This window comes from Gambusia affinis, linkage group LG10 (genome assembly GCF_019740435.1).
Source record: "Gambusia affinis linkage group LG10, SWU_Gaff_1.0, whole genome shotgun sequence".
NCBI lineage: Eukaryota > Metazoa > Chordata > Actinopteri > Cyprinodontiformes > Poeciliidae > Gambusia > Gambusia affinis.
In genome coordinates, this window is record NC_057877.1 from 7044296 (window position 1) to 7059506 (window position 15211).

Below are 15211 nucleotides of genomic sequence, written 5' to 3' on the forward strand. Positions count from 1 at the left end.
AAAAAAAATGAAATCATAATTCTTAAATAACATTAAAGATGTTATTTTCTGCCACACCTTCTTTACATTCAGATTGTTGGGTTTTTCATAGACTCATTTTAAAGACGTTCCCCAAAAAGTAAAAATGCTATTACTAAATATGAGACAACAGCCACATCCAAGCGACATAGTCACTGTTCCTTAAACATCTAACTTTCTGCTTCAAGCTGTATTTAGTGAAATGCTAACATGTCAGGTATTTGAGGTGTACTATCTAAAGCACGGCAAATACAACTAACAAAGTCCTCGATTGTCTGAAAACAACCCTGATTCATACATGTGGGCATTTATGAAGAATTATATTTAAGGGGGTTGAATAATTTTAGCCAATCTCACCATTAAGCACTCTTATACTGTAAATATAACACACATTGATAGTGGAACAATGGCGGCATCTACTGCTGGAAATAATAACTGCATATTTAACTTACAAATTCTGCAAATAATGTTAAATCACACAAAAGAAACTATTTAGCTAAAGGAGAAGAGACTCTAAACAATTCAATACCAAAATACTTTTATACTAAAGTGTATAGCTTTGTGTATTTTCCTCCAACTTGTTCCGAATACAAAGACTGATGCTGGAATAACATGTAACGACTCAAACCTGAACAACCTAAATGAATCAATCACACAAAATAAAATCTGGACAAATGAATGATAGTTTAATTGGTATTCATTGTATAGTTTCAAACATCAATGTACAGCAGAGTCAAAGAGCAGTGGCAGGCGTCCGGATCACTCAGTCATCGTGCAGCGCGGGTCCGTGTCTCTGTAAACCCGCAGGTGGAGATTCTGCAGCATATTCACGCACAGAATCAGGTCATAATTTAAAAAAGAAATCATCATAGGTAAAACTTCTGACATACATTATTTGCGATGTTACCTTTTTTTATTCATATTCCAAAGACCGTTTTCCATTTCGTGGCTATAAGAGCAAAGAGAACCTTATAATTTCTGTTATTTAATGTGCACCTTTTACTTCCTGTCACTACCTGACGCAAACATACCCGATAGAGGAAGTAGCCTCTGCTTTCAATTCCGCCAGGTCCCTGGAGTTCAGCCTGAATAGACACACACACACAAAAAAAAAACAAAACAAAAAAAACAGCAGGATTTAACCTTCTGCACAAAATGATGATGGATTTTGTTGACGTAGAAAACATTGTTTCTCCACTAGCAGAGGAAATGGCATATACCCACTTAAACAGTCACTCCAAAGCAAACAGTGTCCACGTTCCTCGTCCACATTTGCTTTCTATCTGCTTTGTTTGAAAGCAAATAGGGATGTGTTCCCTTTTCCAGCAGCACTCGTTTTTAGACCATAATTACTCTCAGCTTGGAAAACACGACTAATGCAGGCTGAACATTACTGACATGACATGACTTGACATGACATGACATGACTTGAGCTAAGGACCAGGAAAAGGCATTTAAGTCCACATCAGAATGAAGCATCTGTGCTTCGGTATCAGCATCTGCTGGCTGTGCGTGCTGCAGCTCTAAGTTATCATCTAAAACATAACACACCTACTTTTAAAGAAAATGTTCACATTTTTAAGAAATTTAGGGCAAGATGTGTTGAGAGGTCGAGCAAATAGAGCAGTTTGCATCTGTGGTTGCATTTGATTTCTGCATTCAGAACACAAAGTATTTCTCAATTTCTTCTAAAGAAGAAAGGTATCCGATTTTATTTTATTTTATTTGCAATAAAATAAAAATTAAGTGATGTGAGTGGTACATACGCTCATTACGAGTCCTCTCTCTCTTCTGGGATGGAGCTGAGAAACGAGATGCAGAAGAGGGTGCAACTGAGAGTTCTGACAAACACACACACACACACACACACGCGCGTAAAGAGGCAGACATGCAAACATCAACAACAGTGGAAAAGAGAAGACACCATGGAATGTACACAATTTTTTTTTGTCTGTATAGAAAAGTGTGCAACACAGAAATGCAGATGCTTCAGGTCTGCAGTCAAGTCTGCAGGGAAGACCTCATGCTCTATTTGAGGTTTCATAACTTCATACTTATGTTTATTAAAAGGAGGTAAGTGAATGTGTAAATTTTCAAGATCTGACTTATTGTTTTTTTTTTCTCTCAATTCTCTCTCAATGTGAATAAATATGTGTATCTAAAGCAACTGAACTATGGGAGGCCTTAAGTGCTGCAACTGACTAAATGGATATTTATGAAAAGAAACACAAAATACATAGATGTGTCAAAAAACAAGAATTGTGGAAATAATTAAACACTTAAATTCACTCTATGGCTAAAACAGCACAAACTTATTTTCTATGGGGGTTTTTTTATTCAAATTGATCAAACTATTGAACTGTAATGTAATGTAATACTTTCTGTAAGCGTTAGCTATCAAAATCAGGGGATTGGCGAAAACTGCTGTGATAAAAGATGATTAGGCTAAAGCTGACTTGTAGAGCAGGTTAACCAATCAGATGTGAGACTGTGTTTTGCCAACTACTTCCTGGCAAACACTAATGATAACATGAATAAAAGCTGAAATAGATGCATATGACTTTATGCAGCTATTTAAATAATGCATCCCATATTTAATTTTTTGTGTTTTTCTTTTTCAAAAATCTCCTTTCTTTCTTTTATTTATTTATTTTTATTGCAATTTGTTGAATTCCCGCTTCAAATGTTTTTTTTTTTTTAACTCTAATCGATATTGATGTTAGAAATTATGCTGTAGCTAAATAAATGTAAAATAAATCATATAAAGGGCCTTAAAGCTTTTCATCCATTCATTGTCTATGCCTGCAGGATCATGGGGGATGTTGGGGATGAAGGGTTAGCCTGTGAGAACCAATGGAGAACATGCAAAGAAGAACCCAGGTCAGGACTCAAACCCAGATTGGCTGCAAGGTTCGTTCCTGTCCTGAAGATGTAGGCAGTTATTCAAGGAACTTGACTTTTTTGAAGCTGTGGTGCTGCCTTCCTGAACAAAATGGTGTCCAACCTGCATCACACTCATGAAGGGAGGAAAGCTTTGTGAGAGGATTTAATTAGCATTCTGTGCATATTGGTACTGTGCTCGTGTCACCATACATTCTGCAGCTATTTCTTTATAGAAATTATGCGTGCTCTGGGGAAATAATACGCAAATTACCTGTTGCTGTTATCAATTTCAGTAAAGCAATATCCAGTTCAGGGTTTTTTTGAGTTTTTTTTAAATTGATGCAGGCCCCATATAAAGTTGTTTTTGTTCTATCAAGCAACACACTGTGGAAGTGCAGTTTTATTCACTATTATTTTTTTTAATTTACCACCCCCTGTGACAAGAGATAGCCTTGAGGTCTGGAATAGTGAAGTAAAAACTGCACATGCAGCACAGGACGTCGAACATCAGGAGAAAAAAAAATCTCACATGCAAACTAACAGCCAACATATTTCTAAATAAAATAAATTCCATTAAGGAAGAACAAAAATTAACTCACTCTTTTACTGTTTTCTTGAACTCTCAGCTCCTAAAAATGCATAAATCAGATTACTGGTGAAGATACATAACAGCACAACCAAGCATTTAGAGACGACGGAAAGCCAGCAAATGATGTAAGATACCTTCGACTTCTGAACCAACATCAAGATACAGAGTTCTCCTATGACATCTGATGTCTGGAAAGTAAATATGGCGGCTGTCAGAAATTATTTTAATGTGATATTTCCCTCTAAACTGAGCAAGCTGTTTCGTAGCTCACTCACCCAGTACTTCAGGTCTGCAGAAAGGTAGGATGAGCAAACAGCGTCTATCTGTGGAGAAGCACAAACGATGTTGGGGGACTGCAAAGAGAAAACCGATTGAGAATACAATAAAGTAAAGTCTACCTGACGAAGTAGCTGCCTTTGGTCTGTTGAGACCTGCTGAAGACTGACTGGGGCACCTTTAATTTCACAGAACAACATGAAAACACCCAGTTCACACTTAAGCCAAAGAGTCTGCATCATTACAGTGTTTTGATCCAAAACACGACAGTATGGGTCTTACTGAACCAGCTAAACAGCTGCATTAGAGCTTTGTGGACGCAGTTAGAGTAGGAATAATCAACATTTTTTCCTGTATGTTTAGACATGATTGCAGTGAAGGTCCATTAGCAGGTTAAGAGCTTCACAGTCAAACATAGAGGGAGATTGTACCAACAGGGCGCAAAATTATGTCTGCTTTGACAAAAAAAAAAAAAAGATCTTTATATTAAAAAATAGCAATAACTACTCTATTGCTACTACTCTATAGATTTTGTGTATCTATAGACAAAAAAATGCCCTGTGTTGACATTGACCTTAAATAATACAAACACACTCAAAGGTCAGTTTGATAAGACACGATAAAGTGTCAGTGCACATCTGTACTCCCTTCAGTCATTTTTGATTTCCTGTCAGTGAGTAAACACAAACAGAGACACTGTCTTGTCTTGGATAGATAGATAGATAGATAGATAGATAGATAGATAGATAGATAGATAGATAGATAGATAGATAGATAGATAGATAGATAGATAGATAGATAGATAGATAGATAGATAGATAGATAGATAGATAGATAGATAGATAGATAGATAGATAGATAGATAGATAGATAGATAGATAGATAGATAGATAGATAGATAGATAGATAGATAGATAGATAGATAGATAGATAGATAGATAGATAGATAGATAGATACTATAAAAGTAATCATTATCACATAAATTGAAAAGTTTGGAGGTGTTAATTTGATTTCTGTAACAAAAATCATGAAAAAAACAAAACAAAATTTTTGCGTGTCAAAAATAAAAATATTTGTCAACCTACTTGTAGAGGCTGGTATGGTGAGGATGAACAGGACTGCCAGGGTGATGCTGGCCGTGCTGAGGGGACTCATGGCGCCGCTGCTGAGGCTGTGCAGGGTGCAGAGGGCTCCGCGCTGCTCAGGCTGGCTTTGGCTACTGAAGGTCTTCATCTCCCTCCTCTGAGTGGCCTTTCTTCGCTGTTGTGTTTTTTTCCTCCCACTTCAAGCTCTTCTGACACTTTTTGTCTGGCGTCAGGGAAATATGAAGGCTCGCGCGCCCCGCACCCTCCACAGGGGAACGTGGCTGCGTCACTGGGAAGGGAGCCCCGTGCTGCGCGCGTGTTAAGTTATGAGGTTGAATCAACAAGTTGGCGATGAAAATGCTTCTCCGAACAAGGAGGTGAATTAGGACAAAATAGTGAGTAAATAGAAAGCTGTAAGGGGTCAGAAAAGTTAATATATACTTACAAAAAATGATTTTGGTGTCACGTTGCCACTGTTAAAAGTCCTAATGTCGGGAGCTTGATAGTAGCTAGTGGTATTATTTTAAAATAAGTGCGCAAGATATATTTTCCTACTGTGTGCCACTTATCTCTAAACTCAGATAAATGGCATACTGGGTTGTCAATTGTGCGTTTAATTCTTATTTTTGTGTGACTTTACTGCTTCTTATACTACAAAAGTAGGCCGAGTGTTAGTATTTTGACATTCAGGTGTATAAATTTGCTTCTTTCAGAGGATTTTCAAGCTCTGCGTTTTGCTGCAGGACAGCTGGATAACCCGTTATACCATCACCACCATTCCAGTCAAAACTATAGAGAAGAAAGCAAAAAATCATTGCTCTGCAGCCAAAAAGTGAGACTCACTCAGGTAAACGACTCAACCCAAACTCATACTCAACTAAACATACTATGTCAAAGTTGTGAGGTAACAATTACATTATTGAAGCTCAGGACTTACTGTAGTGCTGTTTCAGAAAAGTAATGGCCCTCCCGTTTTTAGGTCTGACCACCAAACAACTATAAAAAAAATCTAATCGCATTATACTTTTGTTAAACTTGTAATATATTTAAATTACTTCATTGTATAGAGACTCATTATCAGTCATTAAGGAATTACCTTGTCTCAGCACTCAGGTAATTTGTTGGCCTTTGTGAAGCCATGCATGAAAGCAGAGACACTCTAAAGTAGCTCTTTTTGTCAGGATCTTTTACGATAAATCAGAAAACATAATTATATATATTTAGGAAAAAAATTACACCACCGTGTAGGTGTACCCGTGCAATAAAAGATAATGGAAATAGGATAAATTGATAGATGAATACAAAGTAAGGTGGATTAAGTTTACTGCTTGACGAATACAAGGGATTTAGGATTTTATAAAGTCCCATGAAGAGGAGATGTGGGATATATGATATATGTAAGAAGGAGACGTAAATGCTCCCAGATTTACTGGATAAAATGTGTATGTTCCAGGAGAATTTTGCACTCATTGTACCTTGTCTCAGCACAAGGTACAATGAGTACCTTGTGCTGAGACAAGGCACTCACACAATAAGGTGTGTTGTCAGTTTTACTTATGAAGCTATTAAACCATTTTGACCAACTTATTTCATTGCCTCCATGGAAAGAGAAATCTGTTTTGGCTAAAGCAAGCATAAAAGTTTAAAATATAAAAACAGGATACAGTTGATTGAGGAAAACTGCCAAGAAGTCCTCCTCCCATATTAGCTTTAGTTAGAGCTGAGCATCTCAATCAAACATCACGTTCATCTCCACCCTTGTCATCCTCCTACACTAATCTCTCTGTCATAAATTAATATCAAACAGTGGGTCAGTGTGCAGGACATAACCTGCTCACTGTTAACGGCTTAACGAGACACTAGCTTTTCACAGATTGGTTGCCAGATACATGAAATCATAAAGTAAAGGAAATGTTTGTTGGCGTCATCTTACAGCGTGGTTGCTGCTTCCTGAAGGTTCATGGAGAGACAATCATTTGGTCCATCATCCTGGATAACACTTGAAATGTCATGACCTTTGGAGAGTTAAGTTGTTGTAAAGTTGTTTGGCATTTACATACACTGCTGTAATTAGATTCATATTGTTATTAATTTATTGAATAATTAAAACCAAGAAGGTGGCTTTCAATGGGAAGGTTATTTATGTGTGATTGAGACACTATTACACCTTGAAACCACAACACAGATTACGGGCTTGACTGTGATCTGTTTCTAATCCTCTTTCAAAGATGGGAACCAGTAATAAACCTATGCAACACAACCGAAGCCAAATACCCATTATTAGCCTTAGAATTAATCACTGAATGAGGATGAATTATTTCTAAATTATTTAAATATTATTTTCGAAGCCTGGAAATTGAAAAAAAGGCTTAACAATGAAATGTCAAATTTAGTTTATTTGACTGTTTCTTTTTCTCTCTCTTCAATTTCTGTTGAAATCATTTTCAAACACAATGGAAAACTCTAAGTAATCCACACATAAGAAGAGATCACTACAAATTAGTTTATAAACAATAACATGAGTTAAAATTTGAACGACTTAGTCCTTTTATGGTAATGACAACTTCTACACACGTAGTGAAGTGTAAAACAGTCTTGTTCCTTCAGGAGTGAGTTTTGTGCACTGAACAGTCATAGAAGCCATTGTACTTTTGTACATTCATTCTTGCTATTTTTATTTTCATTTTGAGAAAAAAAACTGCCGGCTCTCTCCAGCTCTCTTCCAGTGCTGCTTCATTCATGAACAACTCTTTTGATTATCGTTTTTTAAACTCCTTAGTCAGAAATGCTATGATGGTAAGCAAGTCACAGCTGGTTTATGGGGAAATTATCTTCTTTTGACTTCCGGATTTTAACATCCCTCATTATGAACATTCACAAGTTTAGAAATGAAGCTGTAAACTATTTCCACTAGTGTAGCTGCTGTACATTTAAATTAATTACTCGGCTGAAAAGACTTCAAGCTGCATGGCAACATCACAGATACTGGAGAAAAATCGGCTGCAGTCCAAATCTGTAGCATTCAGTCACTTTGTGGATTGTATTGAATGCAAGTTGGAGGAATCCTGAGATTTTCCCAACAGGTGCATGTTGTTTCAGATATTATATTCAAATTACAACTTAAACCGTTTGTCATATTTTTGTTGAAGCAATAATAATCCATTCATGGTAGTTTGCTAAAATGTGGCACAAACACTTAGAAGGCCGACTGTTTTCTGCAGACTGTTCAAAATGGCTTCAGGATTCAATCAACTGATTGACATAATGTCATCAGTTCAGATCCAGAGTCAGATCCACCAAAACACATCCATGATGTTCATGATTGGAAAATGAGCAGGATGAGTAACTCATTAACAAGCCACATCCTCCTCCCAACAACATTTGTTAACTTTGTGAAATTTCCCATGCCTTCTTCTTTATTGTTTTTCCAAATCAAGAAAAACCACTTTGACCAGAAGCAGCCGAATTATGTCACCAATATGCTGCTAATTATTTTGTTTAAAAAAAAAATTCCTTTACATACATATTTATAGTTTGTGTCATATGAAACATGTTCACTAAAAAGTAAAATATTATTTAGTCTATTATTGTGAAAGATGGAAGTTGGGACCTTTAATACAAAGCCTTTCTGTTTGTATTACTTTCTTTTTTCTCATGTTTGCAAGTTTGTTTCGTCTCCTAAACGGATGACAGCAGTCAACACTATCAACGTCCTCACACACTAATAAATATAATCTGCACAATGCAGCAAATTTGACAGCAATTTGTTCTTCTTGATTCTTTCCCGCTACAATCAAATTCGGCTTTCATCGAGATCTAGGACAAGCTTATCCAAATTTGGTGATTTATGACCATCAAAAGAATGTTTTAATAACCTACTGCATGTGTAAAGAATACAGGCAGTATTCTTTACGCAGGCAGTATTCAGAGCCTTCAGTCACTTAGAAACTGAAGGCTCTGAATACTGCAGTGTGCTATGATTTCCTGTTTATGTGATTAGTTATCTCTCTGTGCATCATGAGTTAATGGACATTAACACAGAGTGATTTCATGCTGTGATTTATGTGGCACCAGTTTTGCTGAATATTATAAAATTTTTGCAGCGTTACAGACGTGTTCAACACATGTTGCATTAGAGGTGAGCGCAGACAATTAACTGAAGGGCTGCATTTCTTCTGTCTTAACCTGGTACAGATTTATTTTCATAAATAGTGGTTACTTTTATAGAATAAGCTCATTGTTCTAGAGCTTTATTGAGTTCTTCTTGGTTGTTAATTATAGTTTTTTTCAGTTGCTTCTCAGTCTCATTTTCTGGCTCATACTCAACATTTGCAAAATAATAAATGTATTTCTCAACATCTAAATGTCTGAGTCATAAAACATGTCAGTGCCTCAGTATGACATGCCCGTGTTTCATTGTGTAAGGATATGACAGTCAGATTGATTAGTCATGTTGTCAATATGGCAGAGCAGTCTGGAGGGATATTCTGTGGTAAAGTAAGGCTAAGGTTTTGATGACAAATACTGTAAATTGTAATTTTGAGAGATCAATAGTAAGAGATTGAACAAGAGTCACATTTATGCTTTTAATTTGTGACATACCATGTCATTGCGATACAGAAATGAAAATACAGCACTGCAGAAAAAAACTAACGTAGAAACCGGAACATAAGACAATCTCCTAATGGAAAACAGTGCATGCAGTTTTGTAGGAATAACAATTCAGTCTTCCTATGCTTTCCATCTCCATGGTGAGAAAAAATACTCACTGGTGTTAAAGATTGAAGAGCAGGGTGAGAAAAACTCAATCAACATCTTTTTGTGAGTAGCAAACTATTGCCTGATGATGTTGGAGCGATGAAAAATGTTTTATGTGCTCAGTTGGATGCCAAGAGAGAAATGAGCGGGGCATTCAGGTGGAAGGTCATGGTAGATGTCCTGCACTTGTATAGTGATTTAGCAAGTCTGAGGACTGCAGAGCAGTTTACTCTACAATCAGTCATTTTCCAATTCAGACACAATTCCACACCATGATGGTGGTGAAGTTACGGCAGACAGACAGAAGGGAGGCTGCCATCCAGCCAGATCACCGATGATCAGAAGCTTTACCTGTAAAGTACAATATAATCATTAGTAAGTTGTACTGTCACTTATTTTCAATACCTTTCATGTAGTGTACTGTTTGTGAATACACTTGTTATTTTAGATGAAAAACGTTTGTTATTAAATCACACGTGGGAGTTTTAGGACCAGAACATTCAAACTAGGAAATACCAATAAATGAAAGGCCCTGCAAAAATTGCCAGATATTTACAGTCAATAATGCAATAAAGATTTATATATATATATATATATATATATATATATATATATATATATATATATATATATATATATATATATATATATATATCTCATAGAACAATAGAAAAATTGAAGAAGTTCATGTAAATGTAAAGATAAATAAGATTCCCCTCCATCACTAAAAAGCCGTTATAATATAAAAAAGTCATTATGAAATGAGTGACTATAGATTATGACAGAACTGTTACAGCTGATGATGATGCTAAAACACACTGAACAGCGCTGTTAATGAGTGGCAACACCAAACGACCAATGCAGACACTCCACATAGTTCTGCTGAGGGAAGAGAAAATAAAAATCATCAACATAACAAATAACCCCATCTCTAATGCATGCATTTCTGCTGTGAGCAAATGATTATCTTTTTGCCCCAGTAACTTTTTGCAAAGACTGATGGGTCCATTGACAAAAAATTTGGATTTAAATAATTTAAATAATTTTTTTTAAGTCATGGGATTTGTATCACTAATAGTAACAACACTCCCAAAGATATACATATTATGGACTCTTCGAGCAAATGTATGTCTTCTACTAAATGTCATGGACAGGTTAGTGGCAGATCCACTTTTATACCTCCTTGAAATAGAATTTCGTCTGTTGAAACATATCGTAGAAAGAGAGAGATCTGTTTTTCTCAGAAGATGTCAAAAGAAGCTATCTCCAGTGCTGAATCAAAGGATGTTGGGCCAGTTTGACCTAGCTTTTAGAGATGATGGTGACATACTGCTACCAACATGGTACACCTTGGATGAAACAGACTATTGTCTTCAATTCAATTCAGTTTATTTGTAGAGCACCAATTCACAGCATGTCAATCACAGTTCATTTCAATCACACATACATGGGAGTTGATTCTACTTATCACACAGTCCATTGAGTTCAGGTTATTAATCAGATTAGATTCCAGGAGCATTTACTCCTCCTGGACTTTACAGCAATCCCTCATACTGAGCATGCATGTAGTGACAGTGGAGAGAAAAAACTCTCCAGCACAGACTGGCGAGAGTTTTTCCATCTGTCTTTGTAGAATCAGCAACAAAACTGGTCTTACACCAGTTTTGTTCTTTAACTCTATCACATTGTAAAGGCATGCACGTTTACATAAACTGCCTTTAGACAAATCACTTTTGAGGAGAAATTAAGCATTGTTTGAATGTGCCGTTAAAGAATATCAAACAATTTGCTTCATAATAAACAATATTTCTGATCTAATTCTTTGATTTCTCTTCCTCTTGTCTCTCGCTCAGATATCAATTCAAAAATGTTATAATTGTTTTATTTACCCTTTTGGCTCAGAAAGCAGGCTGTGTAAACTTATTTTATTTTATATAACTAGTGTGGTTTTAGATTTATTTACTTATTTATTTTTTACCCTGGAGTGATTACCAAGGCAGAGCTGGCTGTCATGAGTCTTCAAAGTTGTAGTTAGGCAAGTATTGCAGTGGTTAGACATAATTTACTATTAAAGGTCACTAAGCGTTTGTCTGACGTTGTTCTCTAGGATGTTCTGATAGAAAGCCGAATTCATCATTCAGGTCTTCCAGGTTCTGTTTAAGTGATTTCTTTACTTTTCAGGTCTGGCAGTAATTAGGCCTGGGTGAGATGGATAACATTCACCCAAAAATAGAGTTAATTGCTGTTAAATTCATTATATAATTTTTCTAAGTATATTGTCACACAAGGCTGCTTTGGGTTATATTCTTCCACTTTATTGATTAAAATCATCAATTTGAACGTGCTGTTTTCATTTTCTCATTGAAATTTGTTTGATCTGAAACATCTATGTTGCAAATACATCTTTACCTCACTGTTTATTTTGTCGTAACCTACATGCAGAAGCTCTTATATCCACACAGGTGCAGAAAATCCAACAGATCAAGTCTAAAACAGCATCGATGATCTCTTATTCCAGCTTACTAAAGGCTGCAGAAAATGCCACCCAGATAGCAACTCCAATGTTTCTGATTCCAAGCAAAATTAGAAAATGCTATCTGCCTTTAATCACCGGGATGAATGTCAAATGTAGATTATACAGATGTAATCGTCTCCCCCTGATGCTGCAGCACATCAGTGAAATGCTCTTTTGTTCATGTGTCACATGTCACCTGGTATGCAGGTTACTGGGACTCTCGTCGCTCTACTGGCCCAGTGATACGACAGGTTTGTTCAGAGAGGAAACCTCTGACCTGCTAGAGCTGCTCTGTTTGCCTCGCTCCACCAGTCAACAGACAGTTTGTCTGAAGGTTGTTGGGGTTTTTTGCGTTGTCATTTTCTTGCGTTTCAGAATGTCACTGTCGACACATAATCGCTATTGGACACTGCGAAGAAATGCAGTGCTTGTTTAGATGTTTATTTCTCAGACACAGGTGGAAAAGTTTGTTGTAAGGGTAAGTCACATTTATTGCTTTTATTGTACTAACCTAATCGGACACTGATCCCTTTTAAAAATGTATTTGTTGTTTGAAACAAAAACAAAAACAACAAAAAAATCCCACATTAGGGAAGAATTTTTGCACAATTTCTATAAATTGAATTGAAGTGAGGTAGGTTTTGAAATTGTTAAACTTAACTTTCCGGAAGCGATCAGAGTTTCTGGGAACTTCCAAATAGAAATTTGTGGTGATTTCTATTTCTCTGGGAAATTAACATTTGTTCATCTTACCATAGGAAGATGTGAGAAGATGGGGGAAATAGAAAATAATTAGACACTATCTACATGCCAACTAAATATTTTGGAGCAATATTTTGCAAACTTCACAAATTATGGAGTTTTTAAATGGAATAATGCATCAGAGCTGTTTGTTTGGATGAGTCTAAGATTGAGCTTTTTACCAACAAACACTAATGGTGGGCTTGGTATGAATATGTGGAAAAGCATCACATCCCCATTGGCAGGCTTGTTAGAGGAACTGTGATGCTGTGGGCCGGATTTCTCTTCCACTGAAACATTGTGTGAGTGCATGGCACTATGAACCCTTTGACAAATCAGGACATTGGGTCATTATTAGCTCTCTTAAATGCCCTATTTTCCCCCCAAAATAATGGCTAAACCAGCACAGAAGGGTTTCACCAAATACAAAATCAACTTTCTTCCATACCTGACCCTAAATCCACTGAGGTGAGCTGAAAAGAAGAGGCCTTTTTAAACAACCCTCCACAATAACAATTGTGCCACCGGAAATTTTATCAAAAACAAATATTTCAAGCATGAGGTTTTTTTTATTATTAAATAAACTAAAAGTTAAAATAGTGCCTCATTTTCACTGTGAAAAACATAAATTGTTACCAATAAAATAAGTTCTGAAATGTTTTAGGCTTCTAGGAACTTCTAAATAGTAATTCATGATGTTCTGTATTTCTCCAGGCTGGAAATTATCATTTGTTCATCTTTTATTAGGAAAAACAAATTGACATCATTTGGACATGAAATCCAAAACGGATGCAGCTGTTGCCTTTTTTGATTTCTTTTTATTAGCTTTGCAGAGAACAACTTACTTTCATATCTGTTCAAGATAATGCATGTGTATGTTTATGTATGTGTTGGGCTACAGTCTGTGGATTTGAAATCCTATCCTATTACCTGAATATTAACACCATAAATCAGTTACCAGGCGGCATGTGATGTAGGTGAAACTTACAACTTATATGAATTGCATTATGGTTCAACATCCCAGAGGAGTGGGGGAAAATAAATGGAGCACATTAAAGCTAAAAGATGCCAAAGAGACCTTTTGACACTTCAGTGATGCTATTGTGCTTGGATTATTAATGCATGATCTTTGTAGTTGCAGCGTGGACATCTAAGATCACTCTACATGGCAAGTAAAGAATAAATACTTTCCTGTTTTGAAATATTTCCACAGTGGTACCTAGTTCATAAGCCAGCATCACACCCAGGACGAAACCGTGACTTTAACTATTCGTGACAGAGCATGACACATTGAGCAGCTGGGAAATCCAACAATGTCTCTGCACAATAACCTCAAACACAGAAGTTGCACCTCAAGGCATTGAGTGCAGATCACTGGTTAATCCCTTATTTCCATCTACATCTCACGTCTGACTCAATGTGTTGACACTTGGTTGACTCTTCCTGTCCTGTGGACTTTGAAACAAACTTGGAACAACTTTAGCATTTTAGACATACATCATATCTAGAAAACATGATGTAAAGGTTGAACATCAACAGCACACATACGCAGACATGTAGCAGGGAATAAACCAAACTATTTCTGGAAATATTAACACTTTAGTGGACTAACAATGCCACCTGGTGTTGTGAAAAGATCATGTTAGTTTGATGTAGCGTGGGCTTTATGTCATATGATTACTTATCAACATCAGGAAATCCCAGATTTGACACAGAAATGTAAAACTTTATTCACCTGAAGAAAGAAGCAGAATGTTGCATGAATGATGTCCTGAAAGAAGGATTTAATGTGACCATGTTCAATTATTTATTTTCATTAGTCTGCTCTGTATGTTTTCTTTGCTGATTGGATTAAATTATGCTTTACCAAAATTCTGCCTGTATGTTAATCCATGCTTAACTTCTTAGGCTTTAATAACCAATCAAAACAAGACGAACATGCTCTGATCCAGTCTCATTCATTTTGCCTTTTTTTCATTATTGCTCTCACTGTAGATATGACAAAGTTTGGGCAAGTGGGTATGGGTCTGCTTTTTTATTACTTTTTTTGTACAGCACTTTGATCTTGCGGGTGTTCAAAGTACTTTATAAATGAAGCTGGTATGGTATCAATTGACAGCAACATGGTTTAGTCACAGTTATTTTACTGCAATTATAGGGGCTGCTGAAACTGGAGCACCAATGATTTTATATATTGTTTAGCTGTTTTTGTTGCTAATACCAAGAAGCTCCTGCCAATAAAAGAAGAGAATGTTTAATATTATGTAAAAGCTGTTTTGCTGGACAAGATTAGAAACGATGCCCTCTGAAATTAGAATCTTAGTATCATCCTTAAGAATCATTGG

At 36.3% G+C, this 15211-nt stretch overlaps 1 protein-coding gene across 1 annotated transcript; it reads right to left on the bottom strand.

The window, feature by feature from the left end:
- Positions 1 to 698: 698 nt before the first annotated feature.
- nmu (neuromedin U) lies at positions 699 to 5042 on the bottom strand. The gene is made up of 9 exons (XM_044128325.1): positions 4853 to 5042; positions 3889 to 3944; positions 3766 to 3813; positions 3625 to 3678; positions 3501 to 3530; positions 1785 to 1859; positions 1050 to 1103; positions 926 to 967; positions 699 to 834 (listed from the first exon to the last, which is right to left on the bottom strand). Exons 1-8 carry the CDS (start codon positions 4998 to 5000, stop codon positions 932 to 934), a joined length of 501 nt encoding a protein of 166 aa, XP_043984260.1. The 5' UTR covers positions 5001 to 5042; the 3' UTR covers positions 699 to 834; positions 926 to 931.
- Between the last annotated feature and the right edge of the window lie 10169 nt (positions 5043 to 15211).